The sequence below is a fragment of the Taudactylus pleione genome, unplaced genomic scaffold (genome assembly GCF_031769625.1).
Source record: "Taudactylus pleione unplaced genomic scaffold, aTauple2 ptg000029l, whole genome shotgun sequence".
Lineage (NCBI taxonomy): Eukaryota > Metazoa > Chordata > Amphibia > Anura > Myobatrachidae > Taudactylus > Taudactylus pleione.
Window position 1 is genome coordinate 2167807 of NW_028284431.1, and position 23550 is coordinate 2191356.

Here is a 23550-nt window from a genome sequence, read left to right on the forward strand (position 1 = left end):
GGTGTTGCCATAGAAATCAACATAGGTAAACATAGACAAGATCTAATGGTGGGTACACACTGGGCGATATTACTGAGCGACTGCACGATTACAACACCTACAAGTAACCTTGTAGGTGGTGCAAGGATTACTTTGTCAGGGCTCCCCTGCGTTTGTACTATACTTCACTCAGTGAATGCTGCACTTTCTCCCTGTACTTTGGATTCATATGTATATATGTATATATATATATATATATATATATATATATATTAGGGGTGTGCACCGGCCACTTTTCGTGTTTTGTGTTTTGGTTTTGGATCTGGATCTTTCTTCGTGTTTTGGATCTGGATTGGTTTTGCCAAAACCACCCTTCCGTGTTTTGGGTTCTGGGTTTTGTGTTTTGGATCTGTATTTTTTTTTTAAAAAGCATAAAAACAGCTAAAATCACAGAATTTGTTGGTTTCTCTGCTCCTATGCTATTATTAACCTCAATAACCTTAATTTCCACTCATTTCCAGTCTATTCTGAACACCTCACACCTCACACCTCACAATAGTGTTTTCATGTCCAAAGGTTGCACCGAGGTAGCTGGATGACTATGCTAAGCGACACGAGTGGGCGGCACAAACACGTGACCCATCTAGGAGTGACACTGCAGTGGCAGACAGGATGGCAGTTAGAAAAACTAGGCCCCAAACTGTACATAATGCAAAGAAAAAAAAGAGGTGCAAGATGGAATTGTCCTTGGGACCTCCCACCCACCCTTATGTTGTATAAACAGGACATGCACACTTTAACAAATCAATCATTTCAGCGCCAGGGTCTGCCACACAACTGTGGCTGAAATGATTGGTTCGTTTGGGCCCCCACAAAACAAGCTGGCAATTAATGTGTCCCTGCACAAACTGGCTCTACGGAGGCAAGATGTCATCCTCATCCTCCTCATCCACCGATTCCTCACCCTCTTCAGTGTGTACATCCTCATCCTCACAGAGTATTAATTCGTCCCTGCTGGAACCACAGGTCCCTCTGTACGTTCTGGAGGCTGGTCTCCCTGGAAGAGTTGATAATTCATTTTATGAACATCATCTTCTCCACATTTTGTGGAAGCAACCTCCTACGCCTTTCGCTGACAAGGTTCCCGGCTGCACTAAACACTCTTTCGGAGTACACACTGGAGGGGGGGCAACTCAGGTAAAATAGAGCCAGTTTGTACAGGGACCTCCAAATTGCTTCTTTTTCCTGCCAGTACAGGTACGGACTGTCTGACATGCCTACTTGGATGCTGTCACCGATGTAATCCTTTAACAGACAGACGCACGCTTGTCGCTGCTGCTTTGAGGATTCAAGTGCGGCTACAGCCCACACAATTCACAAAGACAGAAAAAAAAAAAGAATATTTTTATTGTTTGTGGAGCACACTTTGAGGGTTACACCACCCTTTAACAGACAGACGCACGCTTGTCGCTGCTGCTTTGAGGATGCAAGTGCGGCTACAGCCCACACAATTCACAAAGACAGAAAAAAGAAGAAGAATATTTTAATTGTTTGTGTAGAACACTTTGAGGTGTCACCACCCTTTAACAGACAGACGCACGCTTGTCGCTGCTGCTTTAAGGATGCAGGTGCGGCTACAGCCCACACATTTCACAAAGACCGAAAAAAAAAAGAACAATATTTTAATTGTTTGTGTAGAACACTTTGAGGTGTCATCACCCTTTAACAGACAGACGCACGCTTGTCGCTGCTGCTTTAAGGATGCAGGTGTGGCTACAGCCCACACAATTCACATAGACAGAAAAAAAAAGAACAATATTTTAATTGTTTCTGTAGCACACTTTGAGGGTGTCACCACCCTTTAACAGACAGACGCACGCTTGTCGCTGCTGCTTTGAGGATGCAAGTGTGGCTACATCGCACACAAGTCACAAACACATTAAAAAAATAGTTTTTTATTTTTTGGAACACTTTGAGAGTTACACCACCCTTTAACAGACAGACGCACGCTTGTCGCTGCTGCTTTAAGGATGCAGGTGCGGCTACAGCCCACACATTTCACAAAGACCGAAAAAAAAAGAACAATATTTTAATTGTTTGTGTAGAACACTTTGAGGGTGTCACCACCCTTTAACAGACAGACGCACGCTTGTCGCTGCTGCTTTAAGGATGCAGGTGCGGCTACAGCCCACACATTTCACAAAGACCGAAAAAAAAAGAACAATATTTTAATTGTTTGTGTAGAACACTTTGAGGGTGTCACCACCCTTTAACAGACAGACGCACGCTTGTCGCTGCTGCTTTGAGGATGCAGGTGGAATCTAGACGGGATTTGGAACCGAGGACACACTACCTCCATCAATTGTCTAAATCCCACTGCACTAATGTCGGATACCGGACGCAACACCAACATAGCAGTCAAGGCCTCAGTTATACGTTTTGCTTCAGGATGACTGCTGTCGTACTTCATCCTCATCGCTAGGGACTGTTGGAGGGTCAATTGTTTAGTAAAAGTAGTGATGTTCCTACTTCCTCTCTGGGATGATGAACAACTCCCAGCAGCAGCAACAGCACTAGGAGGAAGAGGTTCTTGATCTTTCCCTATTTTATTTTTATCGGAGAAAGTTTGGTCCTCCATTTATGTTATATTGATATATATATACGTGCGGCTAAAGCGCACACAAACACAGAAAATATTATTTTATTTTTGCTGGAGAGTAGTGCACTTTGTGGGTTACACCACCCTTTAAGAAATGAGCCAGCCGGCTCTTTACTTATGGGACACAGGCGCACGCTTGGCGCTGCTCCTTTGTTGATGCACGTGCAGCCACAGTGCACACAATTCACAAACACAGAAAATAATTTTTTTTTTGGTTTGGACTGGAGTGTACTTTCGGGGGCTACAGCACCCTTAACGGTCAAGCCAGCCGGCCCTTTACTTATGACACAGGCGCACGCTTGGCACTACTTTGTTGATGCACGTGCGGCTACTGCGCACACAATTCACAAACACAGAAAATAATTTTTTTTTAGGTTTGGACTGGAGTGTACTTTCGGGGGTTACAGCACCCTTAACGGTCAAGCCAGCCGGCCCTTTACTTATGACACAGGCGCACGCTTGGCACTACTTTGTTGATGCACGTGCGGCTACTGCGCACACAATTCACAAACACAGAAAATAATTTTTTTTTGGTTTGGACTGGAGTGTACTTTCGGGGGTTACAGCACCCTTTAACGGTCAAGCCAGCCGGCCCTTTACTTATGACACAGGCGCACGCTTGGCACTACTTTGTTGATGCACGTGCGGCTACTGCGCACACAATTCACAAACACAGAAAATATTTTTTTTTTAGGTTTGGACTGGAGTGTACTTTCGGGGGTTACAGCACCCTTAACGGTCAAGCCAGCCGGCCCTTTACTTATGACACAGGCGCACGCTTGGCACTACTTTGTTGATGCACGTGCGGCTACTGCGCACACAATTCACAAACACAGAAAATAATTTTTTTTTGGTTTGGACTGGAGTGTACTTTCGGGGGTTACAGCACCCTTTAACGGTCAAGCCAGCCGGCCCTTTACTTATGACACAGGCGCACGCTTGGCACTACTTTGTTGATGCACGTGCGGCTACTGCGCACACAATTCACAAACACAGAAAATAATTTTTTTTTGGTTTGGACTGGAGTGTACTTTCGGGGGTTACAGCACCCTTTAACGGTCAAGCCAGCCGGCCCTTTACTTATGACACAGGCGCACGCTTGGCACTACTTTGTTGATGCACGTGCGGCTACTGCGCACACAATTCACAAACACAGAAAATATATTATTTTTTTAGCACTTGGGGGGAGCACCCCTGATGGACAGAGCACCCCCTGGACAACACTACAGCACTCCTTTAGGACTGGGACACTGCACAGGACTTTGGAGTGGACACAGCCCCTATGGAGAACTGACTGCACAACACAGTCCAGCCAGCCCCTATGGACTTTGAAGTAGTGGACACAGCCCCTATTAACAACAGCAGCACAGCACAACACAGCCAGCCCCTATGGACTTTGAAGTAGTGGACAACAGCAGCACTACACTACACTACACTACACAGCCCTAACTCCCACCCTCCCTCTTCACTGTCCACAGCCGAGTGAGAAAATGGCGCCGACGCGGGTACCTTATATAGGATCCAAAACCCGCGAGACTCGGAAGGCGGGATGATGACGTTTTGCCTCGATTTCAGATCCGAGTCAGGCGGGAAAAGTCGAGCCTGATTCGGATCGGACTCGGATCGGGGGGGCTCGGGGGGGTTCGGATTTCAGAAATCCGAACCCGCTCACCCCTAATATATATATATATATATGCACACATATGTATATGTACATATACAGGATACACATGTATATGTAACATATACATGTATAATATGTTCACACTGACCTGTATAAACGGACAAGCTGGGCTGAGCTTCCTTCCCTCTTCAGCTTGGCGATTGGTTGAGAGCAGGAAGGAACAGGGGGCGGGGCTTCGGCGGACCAAAGGTGGGCGGGGCTTCATCTGCCGAATGTGGGCGGGGCTTCGGCTGCCGCGGGTGGGCGGGGCTTCAGCCTGGCCGGCTGGATCGTCCAAGAGGAGGGGGTCAGAATGGGCTAAGCTAAGCTGTTCTGGCGGCTGTTAGGTGAGTGGCCTGGGCTGTTAGTTGGTAGTGTCAGGAAAGAAAAAAAAATATTTTTTCTTGCCTGCACTACAATGCAATCTGCGTGGGCCTATTTTCAATGGGAGGCCTGGAGCTGTAGCTCCACCCGCCCCATTGTTAATCCGGCCCTGACAGCAGCCCAGTCAGTCACCTCTCCTGCAGAGTGAGTCACGCTGTTCCCACTAGCGTCGCAGCTCCTGCTGTGACAGGCTATCTCTCTGGCTCCAACCCCCTGTGCCTAGCAGGCAGGGGCGGATTGGGAACTTAAAGTGGCCCTGGAAAAAATTCTGAGAGTGGCCTCATTCAAATTTGGCGCCCCAAAACAATCATAAGTTGTGCTAGCAAACAGCCAACTTGACAGCCATACAATACAGAGAGTAACTTTGTGTCTGCCATACAGCACAAACAGCATCCCAGCCAAGTGGCGTAGCTATAGTAGATGCAGAGAGTGCGGCTGCTATGGGTATCCTCTCCCTACACTGAGTAAAACGCCATCTCCTGAGCCCCAAGTTTTCTATTCTCACCAGAGTGCTGCTGCAGGGTATTTGGGTCCAGAGATGATCCAAGCTACAGCCATCACTAGCTGCTGCCTGCATGCATTGTGATGTCACAATGCAGGTCACAGCCCTATATAAAGGATACCCAGCTACTGGCAGCCATTTTGTGGTGAGTTTTGACCTACATTGATACTCTCTGAGTAGTTCCTTTTGCTTTGGATAACGACTACTGATATGAACTTTGGATTATATCTCCCAATAAGGTCCTGAACAGCAACATTTTTAGAAAAAGACTCTGAGTAACATCTTAAGGTAAGGACTTTATAATACATTTTGGCCTGTCACCCTTACCCCTCCCTCTATTTTACCTGTGGTTTTTAATTTAGAAACAATGGATAAAGCAAATTATTTATCTGATATGATTTAAGATGGATACAAACTTGTCCAAGTGGAGGATTCAACTCCAGTCCAGACTGTTAACACAATCCTACTGGAGACCTGGACGCAGATTCAACATCCAGTATATGCCTACACACATGTCCAATTTGCAGCAAATCTCAGACAGTAGGTATGGAGAATGGGGCTGCTATGGGGCCCAGGTGGCCTTTGAGCAGGGCATCTGCTCAAAGGCACGTACTGTATCTTGTTGTTGAATAGGTTTTTGGAGGAAAGAATCTAAATACTGAAAAACAGAGTAATACAGAGAGTCTCTAGCACTGATGATCGGGCATCCAGGAGGATATATCGCATGCTTGTGGATCTTAGGAATTGAATATAGGATTGGTGCCACTGGCCACCCTGGAACTAAGCCTTTTGATGTTGAGTTGGTAATGAATAGTTGTTCATCTCCCTCCTCTAGTATCTCTTCTAACTCCTTTTTGAAGACGTTAGTAGGATGCACTGTGAGCTCTTTATAAGTTGCGACATCTCTCAATTGAGTATAGATTTCTTCCTTATAGCATGCAAGGTTAAGCACTACCACCCCACCCCCCTTATCTGCGGGGCGGATTACTACGTCCTGATAGGACTGAAGGTCTTTCACGGCCTGTTGTTCATCCCGTGTAAGGTTGGGTATAACAGGATTATTCTGTTTGCTGTAAGCTGACACATGATGGTTCATCATGCTGGAAAAACTTTTGATAGATGCATTCGATGACACGGGATCAAACTGGGATTTAGTTGGTATTTGATCTTTAGTATAGGACAATGGATCTTGTTGCTTATGGAAAAATTCTTTGAGTCTTAATTGACGGCAGAATTTGTGTAGATCTATGTTCCACTGGAATTCATTGAATTTATTTGTTGGAATAAAAGAAAGCCCTCGGTTGAGCACTGCGATTTCAGCATCAGTGAACATTCTGCTAGGCAAATTGAAGACTATGTTTTCTTGCTACGTCTTTGAGTTCTTTCTGTTGACCCTTTTGTACTGGTCAATTACTGCGGGTGCTGCACCTTTGATGATTACCCGCTGTGCGCGGGTCTTGACCCCTAAATGGGGCTTTTGTGTGCGTGAAGTACTAGGATTTTCGGGTTCACTCTGTGATGTATAGCCTCCACTAGAGGAGAGCGCCGGAGGGCGCACATCGCATGTGCAGTGATGTCATCAGTTCCTGCCAGGTGGCAAATGGGGCTGTGCAGCTGTCTCATCACTGGGGATCTCTTCTCTTCTATATAAGGTAAGCTGATTACACTGTACCTTTGTCCTGATGAAATTTTGTATTAATTGAAACGTTGACTGTACGGAGGTACCTGTCATGTATTAGGTGTGAACACACCACGTTGTTGAGGTGATACTAAGTCCTGTGAGTGCCATTACTTTTGGATCTGCATATATATATATATATATATATATATATATAATTATTATTTTTTTTCATTTAGAATGCATACTATATTCTAATTACAATTTATTTAATTCTGCATGTCAGCTAACTAGGTAGATATTATGTCATTTACAATCAATATTTGCCCGGGGTGGAGGCTGTGGAAATTTTGCTATTGGGCACCCATAGGTCTTGCTTGCGAACCCAGTAAACATCTTACAGTACAAAGAGCATCTCAATCACCACCACCACCAGCTTGGTTACCACCATAAAGTACATTGATCATTCCAGGGACTGGCACACATTAAATTGAGCCTCCTATGACAATACAGCACAAACAGCTACCACCATACAGCAAAGGCTATATCCCATCATCACCATAAAGCATCCCAGTGACTGCCATAATGTACAGACAGCACTCCATTGAATGTCATACAGTACATCATAATGTACATATCACCCCAGACTTGTAGCTTGATCACTTCTGGATGACAAACTCATGAAACAGCTCTCTGGCCATAGCCCGTGTCCAACAGACTGTGTGGAGACCAGCATGGGAGATCACCATACTTGAGTGACCCTTGTTGCCCAATTACTGTTGCATGTTGAACAAAACAAATTGAATACATCTACCAGTGAAGCCTACAACCAATCCAACCTTCTGTTTAGGTGTGCATAGTTATTCTAGTCTACATCAGTATTTTAAGTAATTGTATCCTATAGTTTAGTAAAATTAGCCAGTATTTTGGTTTAATTATTTATTATATAGAGGTATGTTTTCTCATAACGTGCCACTAGTTACAGTTAGTATTCTGCAGACTAGAGTACGAGAATGCCATATTATGTATCCCTGATTTGGTTTAATCACAATTGTATTTTGATTGCTGGCAATATAAATAACGTGTGTTTCTGTTAGTGTGATAAAGGGATCTTCATATGTGCACTGTGTGTTTGGATGATTATGTAATATTTCCCTCACCACATTTATGAGAGAGGAGGAGTCAGTTAAATGTTGAGGAGGGGAGGTCTTGTTGGCTGAGACCCACTCTGTTAATCCCCAGAGGTGAATCCTCAAGCTCATTGGTAACCGAATAGACAGGACTTTCCTTTCTGTGATGGAGTTTCCCAGCTGCTGGACTTGGGGCGTTTGTTCTCGTCCTGTCAGCAGGGCCAGAAAACCAATGGAGCTAACGCCTCCACATAAAAATAGGCCCATCATCATGGCAGCATGTTGGTGATCAGCTGCATCAAATAGTCTGTCATAAATCTTAACTATCAAAATGGTATTTCTATTTTTTTACAAAATTCTGCAACTTTTCTCTTTTTATGTATTTAGGGGGTATACAATCAGGAAGCCGGCTGCCGGAATCCCGGCGGCCGGCTTCCCGACTGCTTTATCCCACCGTGGGATAAATGACCGGCGTCTATATCTAGACACCGCTCATTTCCCCGACGCCGGGAGACCAGCGCCCAGCATCCCGATCAACGGGATGCCGGGTGCCGTGAGCTGACAGCCACGAGGGGGAGGGTTAGGTTTAGGGCTCCCGGGGGGGTCTTAGGGTTAGGCACCACCCGGGAGGGTTAGGGTTAGGCTAGGGGGCGGGAGGGTTAGGGTTAGGCAACCCCGGGGGGGACTTAGGGTCAGGCACCCCCCCGGGGGACAGGTTTAGGCAGCGGGGAAGGGGGGGTTAGGCTTAGGCACATAGAATGGGGATCAGGGTTAGGCACAGGGGGGGAGGTTAGGGTTAGGCACCCCTAAGGAGGGTTAGGGTTAGGGGGTTAGGTTAGATTAGTTTGATACTTACCTTACCACGATCGGGATTTCCAGCGCTGTCGGGCTTCCGCTGCCAGGCTCTGCTGTTTTGTCGGGCTGCCGCTGACAGGATTCGAACTCCCAGCCATGCGGCAGCCGGGATATCATACCGATTCCATTTAGAGAGACAGTGGTGCTGAAAGTGTAGGGTGTGGCCACACCCACACATCACTGGCCACACCCACAGCACTGGCCATAACCACACAGCACTGGTCACACACATACAGCACTGGTCACACCCACACAGCACTGGCCACACCCACAACACTGGTCACACCCACAACACTGGTCACACCCACACAGCACTGGTCACAGATTCTCCCCATCTCAATATAAGCAATTGTACATTTACAGCCCCAGGCCCATGTAGCTCTTAATGCAGCCCTGCCTGTCAGCCATGGTTAGGAGAAGCAAGGCTGCTTAGTCTTAAAAGGGGGCAGGACAAGTGATGGAATTTCAGCTGGGGGGTAGAGACATTTGCACAGTAAGTGCAGACTGTGTTATGTAACCTATTTGAATGGCTGCACATAGGGAAGTTACACCACTGCACAATGTAAAAATATTATTTATAGTATATATAAAATAAATACACAAAACAGTACACTGGGAATTACTGGAGAAGCTATGGTCAATCCACCCTTGCCCTCAGCAGTGAGTGTACAGGTGCCTAACCCTAGTGTAGTTACCCCCTCAGCAATGAGTGTTCAGGGGGCTGGCCCCAGCGTAGGTGCCCTCTCAACAGTGAGTGCTCATGACTGCCCCCAGTATAGGTGTCCCCTCAGCAGTGAGGGCCCAGAGTGCTAAGCGCAGTGTAGGTACCCTCTCAGCAGTTAGTCCAGTGTGTTGGGCCCAGTGTAGGTACACCTTCAGCAGTGAGTGGCTAAGGGGCTCGCCCCAGTGTAGGTACACCTTCAGCAGTGAGTGGCCAAGGGGCTGGCCCCAGTGTAGGTGCCACCTTTAGCAGTGAGTACCCATGGGGCTGTCCCCAGCTACACTAACAACAAGAGTCACAACTTGTTCACACATTTGCAGACACTACATGAGTTGGATAACCAGGAGTAGAGGGAACCCAGCTCCAGAGCCTCAAAGGTTTATCAGGTCCTGTAAGGGCAGAGAGGAGAACACATAAACTGCCAGCCTATACCCTACCATACTTCCAGTCTGCCTGGCTATATATCCTGGTGTACTTCCAGGGGCCTGTAATACAATGCAATGAAAGATGCTGCAGCCCTCACAGACAACCAGGTGGGTAAACTCCCAGCAGTGCCCCAGACAGCAGCCCCCAGGTGCATGCACTCTCCGGAATTCATCCAGCAACAGCATTGCTTGATGTCTACTGCTGGCTAGCTCATGCCCAGTGATGAAAGAGAAGATTATCTCCGGGAGTATGCAAGCAGGGGAGCGGAAGTGACGGGTGACCTCTGCCACAGTGACTGGGTGGGGCAGCAGCCACCAATCCCAGCATCCACAGAATAGATCAACAGGCAGCCAGTGTATGTGTGTGACCCTGGCTTTGAACCGCTGCCTGTGCTGCTCACTTAACATCCCTAGTTTTCAGCACCTGACACCAATAGCGGGTAACCATGGGAGGGTGAGTAGTGGATCAGGAAGGTGTGGACTGATCTGCGAAGCACAGCCATAGGTGGCTGGTCCCTGGGGAGGGGTCAGCCACCATGAACAAATCATGTCGGTTTCAGCCATTAATATGCTGGGGGCTGACTCTCATTGGGTAGGTTGGGTCACAAATTAAAAAAAAAAAATCTGAAAAATAAAATTTTTACAGTGGCCCCAAAACTGTCCGGCCCACTGGGAAAATTCCCTGTGAGGTCTATGGCCAATCCGCCCCTGCTAGCAGGGTTAAGCAGCCAAGGAAGGGAACCCCCGACTACCTGTCAGCTGCTGCTGACAGCTGTTATATACCTCACTATAACCAGACCCTCTTTTCCTGACAGGAACCAAGTCACTCCCAGCCATATCACTCCACCCCTTCTACAGTGCATGTGTATACCATACCCTGGGGCATATTTTTACCTCAAAGGGTATTAATACATACTATACACAAGTTATATAAATGTACATTCATTAATACACAAATCACCTCAATAAACAATATAGCATACCTCCCAACATTCTTAGTCCAAGGCCGGGATCTCCGCGTGCCTTCGGCGCTCGTGCCCAAAAAGGGGGCATGGCCTTATCGTAAAGGGGACGTGGTCTGATGGTACGCCCCCATTTACATCACTAATGCTATGCAGAACAGCGGTGTATGCTTCCCCCAACTTCCCCCCACCACTGCAGGACACTGTGGCCTGCAGATGGGACAGCGGGACAGTCCCAGAAAAACTGGACTGTCCCGCTGAATGCAGGACAGTTGGGAGGTATGATACTATACACAAGTTATATATATATGTACATTCAATTATACACAAGCCCCCTCAATAAACAATATAGTTAAATAAATTAACATACAGTCAGGTGCATAAATATTGGGACATTGACAAAATTTTCATATTTTGGCCTCTATTCACCACCACAATGGTTTTGAAGTGAAACAAACAAGATGTGCTTTAACTGCAGACTTTCAGATTTAATTTGAGGGTAATTACATCCAAATCAGGTGAACGGTGTAGGAATTACAATGGTTTCTATATGTGCCTCCCACTTTTTAAGGGGCCAAAGTAATGGGACAAACTAAACAATCCTAAATCTAACTTTCACTTTTTAATACTTTGTTGCAAATCCTTTGCAGGCAATTACAGCCTGAAGTCTGGAACGCATAGACATCACCAGAAGCTGGGTTTCATCCCTGGTGATGCTCTGCCAGGCCTCTACTGCAAATGTCTTCAGTTCCTGCTTGTTCTTGGGGCATTTTCCCTTCAGTTTTGTCTTCATCAAGTGAAATGCATGCTCACTCAGATTCAGGTCAGGGGATTGACTTGGCCATTGCATAACATTCCACTTTTTAGCCTTAAAAAACTCTTTAGTTGCTTTTGCAGTATGCTTCAGGTCATTGTCCATCTGCACTGTGAAGCGCCGTCCAATGAGTTCTGAAGCATTTGACTGAATATGAGCATATAATATTGCCCGAAACACTTCAGAATTCATCCTGCTGCTTTTGTCAGCAGTGACATCATCAATAAATACAAGGGAACCAGTTCCATTGGCAGCCATACATGCCCACGCCATGACACTACCACCACCATGCTTCACTGATGAGGTGGTATGTTTTGGATCATGAGCAGTTCCTTTCCTTCTCCATACTCTTCTCTTTCCATCACTCTGGTACAAGTTGATCTTTGTCTCATCTGTCCATAGGATGTTGTTTCAGAACTGTAATGGCTTTTTTAGATGTTGTTTGGCAAACTCTAATCTGGTCTTCCTGTTTTTGTGGCTCACCAATGGTTTACATCTTGTGGTGAACCCTCTATATTCACTCTTGTGAAGTCTTCTCTTGATTGTTGACTTTGACACATATACACCTACCTCCTGGAGAGTGTTCTTGATTTGGCCATCTGTTGTGAAGGGGTTTTTCTTCACCAGGGAAATAATTCTTCTGTCATCCACCACAGTTGTTTTCCGTGGTCTTCCGGGTCTTTTGCTGTTGCTGAGCTCTCCGGTGCGTTCTTTCTTTTTAAGAATGCTCCAAACAGTTGATTTGGCCACACCTAATGTTTTTGCTATCTCTCTGATGGGTTTGTTTTGATTTTTCAGCCTAATGATGGCTTGCTTCATTGATAGTGACAGCTCTTTGGATCTCATATTGAGAGTCGACAGCAACTGATTCCAAATGCAAATGTCACACCTAGAATCAACTCCAGACCTTTTACCTGCTTAATTGATAATGAAATAATGAGGGAATAGCCCACATCTGTCCATGAAATAGCTTTTGAGTTGACAGTCCCATTACTTTTGGCTCCTTAAAAAGTGGGAGGCACATATAGAAACCGTTGTAATTCCTACACCATTCACCTGATTTGGATGTAATTACCCTCAAATAAAATCTGAAAGTCTGCAGTTAATGCACATCTTGTTTGTTTCATTTCAAAGCCATTGTGGTGGTGAATAGAGGCCAAAATATAAAAAATCTGTCAATCTCCCAATATTTATGCACCTGACTGTATATCTGTATACATAGTTATACCTCACAACTTATACATACTGTACATTAAATATATATATTTTATATTTTACCTCAGAATATTGTCATTAATACAATATTACTTTTAATCCTTAACCACGGTTACAGGTATATTTTATCTGCTTTCAAAAGTTAGGTAAATTAATACAATAAAACGCAACAACTTTTCACCAGTATAGATCTGGGAATCCGTATGATTTACCGCAGCCTAACCCTAAGTCTCCCGGGGTTGTGCCTAACTCTAACCTCCCAGGGGGTGCCTGACCCTAAGTCCCCCCCGGGAGCCCCTTACCTAACCCTCCCCAAGCGCCCCCACCCGTGCGGCTGTCCGCGCCCGGCTTACCTTCGATCGGTAAGCCGGGTGTCGGGCTCCCAGCGTAGGTCTAATGACAGGCGTCGGGATTTCGACAACTGTCATTAGACACTTTCTGGGATTAGACAGTCGGGATGCCGACGGTCGCCATTACACCGTTAGCATCCCGATGGCATACCTAGATCTGGGTCTATCATTTCCTTTTCTTCTTTTTTCTTTTATATACTTCTGAAGTAGCTACATCATACTTTATAGAAACACCATGATTTATACTACAATCCACACAGGTGCAGTACTATGGTGTATGTTAAAACATACAATTTTTTACTTTAAGATTAAGCAGAGAGAGAACAATGGATTCTCTCTTTAGAACTTTGCTGCCCCACCAGATAAATTAAGTAGCATTCGAGTTATCGTTATGGCAGAAAAATCTCTTTTGTTATGCTATATTTGTTTACATCTTCTTATGTTTTAAGTTACAGATGAAGAATCCAAAATGTGGAATGTCTTGTACTGTTAATGTAACTAGAAACAGCCTTGAGCGAGGCAGGTGTATTAAGGGAGAGCAATCTGCGTTGTCTCCTTACTTGGTGGCACTAGAACCCCTGACTGCCAATAGTACCCTTGTGTGCTACTACGCATGTGCAACCATACCATCTTCCTAAACTCCATTCTCCGTAGAGAAAAGATGTGAGGGTCTCCATAATGGAGAGACAGTGTTACTCAGGCCAGTGACCCTGTGTTCCATTTTATCACCACCACTATAACATTACATACATATACCAATGTGTGTTTACTACATTGGCACCACTGTATGTATAGGCACAGGTGTGTGCTCCCATTTGTCTGCACACCACCTGTGCTGTCTCCTACGCTTCTGGCAGGACCTGGTACATTCATTGTATATGTGCATTGTGTACCTGCTGAACATACCTGCTGCATTAACCAAGTGTCATACTGCAAACCTGTTCTTCCTTATTAATAAACCATAGTCCTAGTTAAGTTATCTGATGTGCGGACTGACTTCCATCACACACCGCTGGCACCTATATCAATACCAATAGAATCTACAAATAAGAAAATATAAATATAATGAAAATAATGTGTTAAATTGGATGTTAGAACACCTTTATTGATTCATTAGAAAGTTCACTTGCTTTCTACACAATGACATATTTCTGTAAATGTATGTCCTAATTCACTGACTTGGATAAAGAAATGCTTTATGATATGATGGTGCCCATTAGACTAAAGATACTTTTTTCCTTAACTTGTCACATCTGGGAGTTTTTCAGCAACCAGTCAGCAAAATTGCAATTAACAAAACTACTGTATGTATGAATCATCCTTCATCACCTGCATAAACAAGATACTTACAGATGGAGCAGAGCTTTTTGGTGTGGAAGGAATACCATGACTAAAGATAGAGTGGAAGATATGCAATATCTTGTGATAGACATATAATTATTAGTTTAGCTGTGAACATATCTGGTTATAATTTGTTGCATCTGTAGATCTGCTTTTAATGTTTATGGTTTCTGTATTCAAGAGAAATGTAATGCAGCCCTTTTTGTGTACTTCATTTAATCAATTTTATCATACAAAATTATATGAACCAGCTGCCTCTATTAAATATCTAATACACAGAAATGTGAATACTGTATACAAACTCCCATACATACATTAGTTTATCTATGTCTAGATCTGTGCTAAATACATAGTAGAAGCAATTCATTATTTGTGAAGTATATTGTATGTGTCAATGGATAACTTTATTTCAACAAAATAATATTTTTTTCAGTCACTAAGTAATATGTGAAAGGGAAAATATATATTAATCAGTTTTGTAAAATATGGAATACCCTCCGCTAAAGTGCCCGGTCAGTGTTTCAGAGCTATGTAACAGCGAATAATAATAATGTATTGTTGCGATAAAGAGGTTATTTAAATAAAAATAAAAAATGTTAGTTGCTTTTTTTTAATGAAGGACAAACATTTAACCAGTACTTTATCTTCCCACCTCTGTGGAAACCAGTGTTTGTTTATAATTTATGGGATTTTAATTTGTAATTCATTCCAGGCTGGTGAGGTCTGCTGTGTGTATATAGAGCATTATACTATAACACATGTCTAAACACTACGCAGGAAAGTTTGATAACTTACCTGTAATATTCGCTTTTGCCACCTGTACCTGTATTTGTAGACATTGAAGTTGTGTTGTTGGATGGTGAGAGGAACTTCTGTGTTCTGAAAAATAAATTATAAAGTTTACCATGCTGAAACTAACTGGTCTCTTTACCCAGCACTACTGGCAGTGATGAATACTTTATGAATGGAAGAATAGCCCGGCTGTGTTTGAGACTGGGAGCGATTACTCAGTTCTGTCCTGCTGCACTTAAATTAGCTACGTGAAGTTTATTTTATATGTAGGAAAGTGGAGAAAGGTCAATCTCTGAACGTGAAATTTTATAGCACCGCACAGGTTATTTAGTAAAATCCAGAGGTGGAAAATTATGTTGCATAAAATACAGGATTATATTTATGCAACACTGTGCAGAACACCTCCTCTGCAGAAATAATTGTGGATTCTGGAACTCCTTCCAACACCCAATGAGACTTGCCTCAAGCCTTACAGCCTCGAAAACGTGTTGTTAAAACTAATTTCTTCATTAAAACCTACCACCTCTCCTCTAATCCCCAGACACTGTACTCTTCAACTCTGTTAACCACTCACCCTGTTTGTGTTCAACCATAAACCTTGCCCATCATAAGCTCTTATAAATAGGGCCTTCTTCTATTCATATTATTGACATACTTATGTATATAGTAGCAAGGTCAGGGTAAGCATGAAGTCTCCTGGGGTAGATGGGTGTACTTTTACACAGCAACCAATTAGTAACACACCAGCCCAGGGCCTTGGTACAAGTAACCACAGATAGTTTTATTTGCAGCATAAAGATAATTAAAACAAAAAAGAAAAACCTAGCCTGTCCAATTCTAACTAAACACTCTGTAAGGACCTAGCATCCCTTTCATAAAACAACAGTATCCGCACAGTATTACAGCCAGAAATCACAGTGTCTCTCAACAGGCCTGCTCCCCAGACAGTGAGAGACTAGCAACTGACACTCCTTATATAAGCCTCTAACAGGTGCTTTGACAATCAATGTTGCCAATCAGTTTTGCTCCACCAGACAGAAGGCATGAGTCACAGGCAAGATGTTACAGGCTGGTACACAGAATCTTCCAAACAGCAATAAAGTTCTTTTAGTGGACTCACAGGTCCAAGATCCCTAACACTAGTCACCCCTGGGCCTATAACCTGGGCGACTAATTCACCATCAGGATCAGTTTCCCAGTGTCTCGGCAGCTCTTTTACCAACCTCACACAGGTTTCTGTAATCAGCTACCTTTCCAGACTGAAACTTAAACACACAAACTTTGGCCTGAAAATAATACTGCAAATGACAGTCTACTCACTCTACTGCATCATTGTATGTCATATATCCCATATTCAGAATTATTACCTATGCTCTTCATAGCTTCAAATATATATTAAGGATAACAAATATCTTAGTGATGGCTGTTCTTAGCAGAAAATAAATATACCTAACCAAAAGCTACAATAGACTATAAGTTTGTAGCACAAACCAGAAAATTCAAGATACATAATTAAGTAAAAGAATTGAGTCCCAATTGCTAATTAAGTCCCTTGGGAACAAGGGTGCCTAAGCGGTGTATCCAACGGGCCTCACATCTTAACAGCATGAGACCCCTATTACCCCTTTGAACCATGGAGGGAATGTGATCAATCATGCAATATTTTAACGATAATAGTAAGTGGGGCGCAGATGAAAAATGTCTTGCTAATGGTTGCTCGCTGTTACCCGAGTTAAACGCAGATCTGATAGCTGAACGGTGTGCGGCCAACCTATCCTTAAATGGTCGTTCGGTTAGGAAAGGTTGCACGGACATATAATTTGATATACCACAAAATTAGTATTACAGGTAAGTGTGTGTCTGATTCATTCATTTGTATTTCTGCTTTTACTGGATCGGATGTGATACGCTTTATTATAAGCAGTTGCGAGTATGGGAGACCGGTAATTAGAGCTTTAGGATGACAACTCCGATAATTTAACAAATTATTTCTATCTGTCTCCTTGGAAAAAAGGCTAGTAGAAATGACACCTCCATTCATACATATATTGACATCTAAAAAATGTACATGTTTATCGCTAGGTCAATTTACAGTAACTGGATTCGCACTGAGGTTGTGTTTATCACTGATGGCAATAAGGTCATCATATGTGCCCTTCCAGAACAATAAGAGATCATCAATATATCATGTATAAAATGCTACTCTACTCGCAATCTCTGGATTATTATTATTATCTCCCTTTCCAACCCAAACATGTAAATATTAGCATACGATGGGGCCACACTGAACCTTATCGCACACCCATTGAGCTGCAAATAAATTTATTATCAAAAAAGAAAAAATTCTTAGTGAGAATAAGATGTAATAGTTGCAAAGTAATATCCAGGTCTGGTCCTTCATATAGGGCATGTTCAGAAAGAAATCTTTTAACAGTTTCTAAGCCAGCTTCATGCGGTATTAATGTGTATAAGCTATTAACCTCCATGTTAAATAGCTATATCTCTTCATTGTATTGTTTGTTAAGTCTACTTAGTAGAGTGGATGTATCCAACAGAAGGAAAGGATGATTCCTAATACCTTTTGTCAATAAATATACAGAAGCCAGTAAATACATCAACAGCATTTCTAAAAAACATTGGCCCATTATCCAGACTGGTGCTGAGCTAAAGCTTCCTGAAACAAGGATCACGGTATGTCTTACTATACCAGAGGACGTAATCTTAAAGATATACTTGTCAAAACTGACACCACGAAAAAGGGATATAAGCCCACTGTTAAAAAACTGGGTTGTGTCAGGTGCACATGTATGACATGTAGATACATGCTCCCGGGTGTTAGTTTTTACTGCCCCCATTCAGGTAAGAAATATCTAATCAGACACACACTTACCTGTAATACTAATTTTGTGGAAAATCAAATTATTTGTCGGCCTTTCGTATATCGGTAAAACCGTACGATATAAGGATAGGATGGCCGCACACCGTTCGGCTATCAGATCTGCGCTTAACCCAGGTAACAGCGAGCAACCGTTAGAAAGATATTTTGCATCTGCGCTCCACCACTAATATCGTTAAAATATTGCATGATTGATCACATTTCACCCATGGTTCGAGGAAGTAATAGGGGTCTCATGCTATTAAGATGTGAGGCCTGTTGGATACACTGCATAGGTACCTTTGTACCCAAGGGACTTAATGAGCAATTGGGAATTGTTTTACTTAATTATGTATCTCGAATAATCTGGTTTGTGCTATAAACTTATAGTCTATTATAGCTTTTGGTTAGGTATATTTATTTTCTACTATGAACTGCCATCACTAAGATATTGGTTATCCTTAATATATATTTTAAGCTATGAAGAGCATAGGTAATAATTCTGAATATGGGATATATGACATACAATGATGCAGTAGAGTGGGTAGCAGGGCCAGACTGGGACTAAAAATAGGCCTGGCATTTAAAGAACACAGAGGCCCACCTTGGCATCAGCATCTGGCCCCAGGCGTAGACTCCTCCCCTCACTATCTCTGACTCCTCCTACTTCTTAATCTATACTTTTATAAATAAATATAATTAATAACATCATTAATAATTAACAACATACAAGTATATATCATTCTCTGTATTAAAATACATACAACAGAGCTCATCCTGCAGGGGATTCATACATGTGCCATAGTCAGACATTTGGTATTTGTTTGGTTGTTAGGTAAAGCAAGCACTTCATTGTATAGGTCACACACAAGGATACGGAAAGGCATTTTCTCAATTGACCAAGCCCTAGTTTAGCAGTTGTAGAGGATTAGTGTCACGGCCAGGGTATTTCAGCATGGCGCTAGGCGAGTGTTACCTGTGAGGTCATTGTGGCGCGGGCTGTCTGGTGGTGGAGCTGGTGTCTGGCGGGGGGCTTTGGCTGCGCGTGTTGTTGTGCGGGCCTGTTGTCACTCTGCGCTGGTAAGGCCTGGCGGCGTCTCCGCTCCGTTTGGCATGGGCGCCGCCATCTTGCCTTCTGGCCATGTGATGCGGCTGGCCAATCCTGGTGAGTCACATGTTCCCTCCAGCCAGTAACAGCATGGCATGGGGTATTTAGGAAGGGTCAGTGCCTTCCGTCTTTGCCAGTGCAAATTGTATCTCAGCCTAGCTGAGAGGGAGTTCTCTGTGCTTATCCTTTTCCTGTGAATTCGCTGTCTGCTAGTCTGCCTGTCAGCTCCTAGCTCCCACTGGACTACCCCGCTTCCTCCACCACCCTTACCCATACCTGAGTGCCTGAGCCTGCTGACATCCTGCTCATTGCCTTAGTTCACTACCTGCAAACCTGGCTTATTATTTCCTGCATCACTACCTGCATACCTGGTGGATTTTTCCAGTCTCACTACCTGCACACCTGGACAGTTCTAATTGTTTCTACTTGGACATTAACCCATTGCTCCCACCACAGAACTTTAGTGCATGTTTATATATACCTGGACTTTTATTTACTGCCATACTTTATGTCCTCTCAAGCACTTATTAAAAAACCTAGTTTTATTTTTAAACCCGCTTCTGTGATCGCTCCTGCTACCACCCCGGGTCCACAAACAACCCAGAGCATAACAGTTTGCACTGGCCCCATGGAGCCGGCCACGGATCAGAAGTCAGGAGTGGATTTATTCTGGTGCATTTCTGGTCGTTTAGAAAATCTGGAAAACATGGAGCATCAGATGGCTCCATTTTTGCTAGAGATGTCTAAGCGACAGGATAGTTTACAAACTTCCTTTTCTACCCCTGGAGTACCAGCAACCACATCCACATCAGCGTCTGGGAATACAGGAGGCAGATCATCTCCCCGCTTACATCTTCCTTTACCAAGTAAATTTGATGGCAACCCTAAACTCTGCCGAGGATTCCTAAATCAGTGTGACATACATTTTACCCTGCAGCCTGACAACTTTCTAACTGCAAGAACTAAAGTGGCTTATATAGTTTCTCTGTTATCCGGCCAGGCCTTGGAATGGGCTTCCCCACTCTGGGAGCACTCAGATCCGCTGCTGGATAATTACGTAGGCTTTGTGTCATCCTTCAGGAGGATTTTCGATGAACCAGGGCGTACTGTATCAGCATCATCAAACATCATGACACTGAGACAATGGGTCCGTCCTGTCAGTCAATATGCTGTGCAATTTAAAATTTCAGCATCAGAGCTCAAATGGAATGAGGAAGCCCTCACCTCGGCCTTCTGGCATGGGTTGTCAGACCGACTAAAGGATGATCTAGTCACTCGAGAGCTTCCTACTAATCTGAATGACATGATTTCATTGTGTATCAAAGTTGACCTACGCTTCAGGGAACGTCAGGCTGAAAAACACAGAACTGACCGGCAAAGGTCATTTGCCCCCTCCATTTCTACCCATCACATTCCTTCTCCTACTGAAGAGGAGCCTATGCAGGTGAATCATACACACCTCTCCAAAGAAGAACGTCAGAGAACCTCTGTCTGTACTGCGGAGAGTCAGGTCACCTGCTGATCTCCTGTCCCCGTAAACCAGGAAATGCCCAAATCCTAACTGACCCTGGAGACATCAAGTTAGGAGTTATGTGCCCGTCTCCAAAAATTAAAGACTTCACGATTACCCTAGCTTTGAATCTTAAACCCAAACCTGTCTTTGTACTGCTCTACTTGACTCGGGAGCAGCCGGAAATTTCATAGTGTCCAGTTTCATAGATAAATTTCAGATTCCTTGTTTGTCTCTCAATCATGCCATCTCTCTGACCTCTATAGACGGACGCCCTCTAACTAACGGGATAGTCACCAAGGAGACTCAACCAGTATTGGTCTGAATTGGGGCACTTCATTCTGAGTCCTTAAAATTCCTGGTGATATCAGAGGCCTCTCAAGAAATTGTTCTTGGTCTACCCTGGTTGCGTAAACATAATCCCCGGATAGATTGGAGTTCTATGCAGATTCTTTCATGGGGTATGGACTGTCAGAAATCCTGTTTTCCAAAAATTCGACCTGTAAGAAAGACAGTTCCATTTGTTTCTTCTGCCATTCCCAAGGAATATCAGATGTTCGCCGACGTGTTCTCTGAGCAGCAAGCAAATATCTTACCTCCTCATAGGGAATGGGACTGTCCAATTGATTTGATACCTGATAAGATACCACCTCGTGGTCGTAGCTATCCGTTATCCTTGCCTGAGACTCAAGCCATGACCAAGTACATCTGGGACAACCTGGCAAAGGGGTTCATTCACCCCTCTACTTCACCTGCCGGAGCTGGATTTTTCTTCGTTGGCAAGAAGGACGGTGGTTTAAGAACATGTATAGATTATCGGGGCCTTAATGACATCACTGTAAAGAATCGATACCCTCTTCCCCTGATTACTGAGTTGTTTGATAGGATCAAGGGCTCTGTAATTTTTTCTAAATTAGATATGAGAGGGGCTTACAATCTTATCCGTATTCGAGCTGGCGATGAATGGAAGACCGCTTTTAATACCAGAGATGGACATTTCAAATATTTAGTAATGCCTTTTGGATTGTGCAATGCCCCTGCTGTCTTTCAGAGTTTCGTTTATGAGATTTTCCGGGATCTGTTATATGTTTCAGTTGTTGTCTATCTGGACGATATACTGATTTTTTCATCGTCTGTAGCTAAACATCATGAACATGTTAAAGAAGTTTTGACCCATTTGAGAGAGAACCACCTTTACTGCAAGCTGGAGAAGTGTGTCTTTGGAGTGCCCAGTGTACCTTTCCTCGGCTATGTTATTTATGGCTCCAGTTTGGAAATGGACCCCAAGAAGGTACAAGCAATTCTGGATTGGTCCCGACCTCAGACACTGAAGGCCATCCAGAGATTGTTGGGTTTCGCCAATTATTATAGGCGTTTCATTAAGGGATTCTCTACACTGCTGGCTCCCATTACAGCCTTGACCCGCAAAGGTGCTAATCCTGCCCAATGGTCACCAGAGGCAGAGTCTGCCTTTCATCTCCTAAAACAGGCCTTTATCTCAGCACCAGTTCTTCGACAACCAGATCCGGACAGGCCTTTTTTGTTGGAAGTAGACGCATCATCTGAAGCTGTGGGAGCAGTCCTGTCTCAACGTTATGAGGACAATCGAGTCCATCCTTGTGGGTTCTTTTCTAAAATATTCTCACCTGCCAAAAGGAACTACGCCATAGGTGAGCAAGAACTACTAGCTGTAAAGTTGGCGTTGAAGGAATGGAGATATTTGCTAGAAGGCACTAAGTTTCCATTTACTGTATTTACGGACCATAGAAATCTTCTGTTTCTCAAAAACCTTCAATGTGTGAGTCCTCGTTTGGCCCGCTGGGCAATATTCTTTGCCAGGTTTCAGTTCACCCTGACCTTCCGGTCTGGAGCACTTAATCAGAAGGCTGATGCCCTATCAAGATCTCTCCTCTGTGATGATCAATCTGAAAATCAAAACAACACCCCTGTCTTGGAATCAAGAGTCTTCGCCACATTACAGGTTAAACCTCCTACAGGAAAATCATTTGTGGCCCCGGAATTAAGGAAGTGGCTTCTCGCTTGGGCACATTCCTCTCGCTTCACAGGACACTCAGGCACTCGGAAGACCTTGGAGTTCCTGAAAAGACACTATTGGTGGCCTTCCATGAAGGCAGATATAATGGAGTTTATCTCTTCCTGCTCCTCCTGTGCCCAGCATAAATCATCACGACAAGCTCCAGCTGGGGAATTGCTTCCACTACCTACTCCGTCACGTCCATGGACGCATCTCTCCATGGATTTTGTCACAGACCTGCCAGTCTCTCAAGGCTTCAATAGTATCTGGGTTGTAATAGACCGATTCTCAAAGATGGTCCACTATATACTTTTGAAGAAGTTACCTTCTGCTCCTGACCTTGCACAGTTGTTTGTCCAACACATATTTCATCTTCATGGCCTTCCTGCTGAAATTGTCTCTGACTGTGGTGTGCAGTTTACTGCAAAATTCTGGAGGGCTTTGTGTTCTGTTCTTCAAGTGAAGATAAACTTTTCCACGGCCTACCATCCGCAAAGCAACAGCTCCACCGAGAGAGTTAATCAAGATCTAGAGACTTTCTTAAGAATCTTTATGACATCTTCCCAGGACAATTGGGCTGCCTTGCTGCTGTGGGCCGAGTTTGCGCATAAT

At 44.0% G+C, this 23550-nt stretch overlaps 1 protein-coding gene across 2 annotated transcripts in view; it reads right to left on the bottom strand.

Annotated features, from left to right (window-relative positions):
• The window catches only part of LOC148539116 (formin-I-like), a 275411-nt gene that overhangs the window by 170693 nt on the left and 81168 nt on the right, over positions 1 to 23550 (bottom strand). The window contains exon 2 of one of the 2 annotated variants that reach the window (XM_088451832.1): positions 15414 to 15497. In XM_088451832.1, coding sequence (XP_088307958.1) covers positions 15414 to 15497 — 84 coding nt within the window. Of the gene's footprint in view, positions 1 to 14183; positions 14243 to 15413; positions 15498 to 23550 lie in introns of those variants that run through there. The other variant, XM_088451833.1, reaches the window with a different exon arrangement.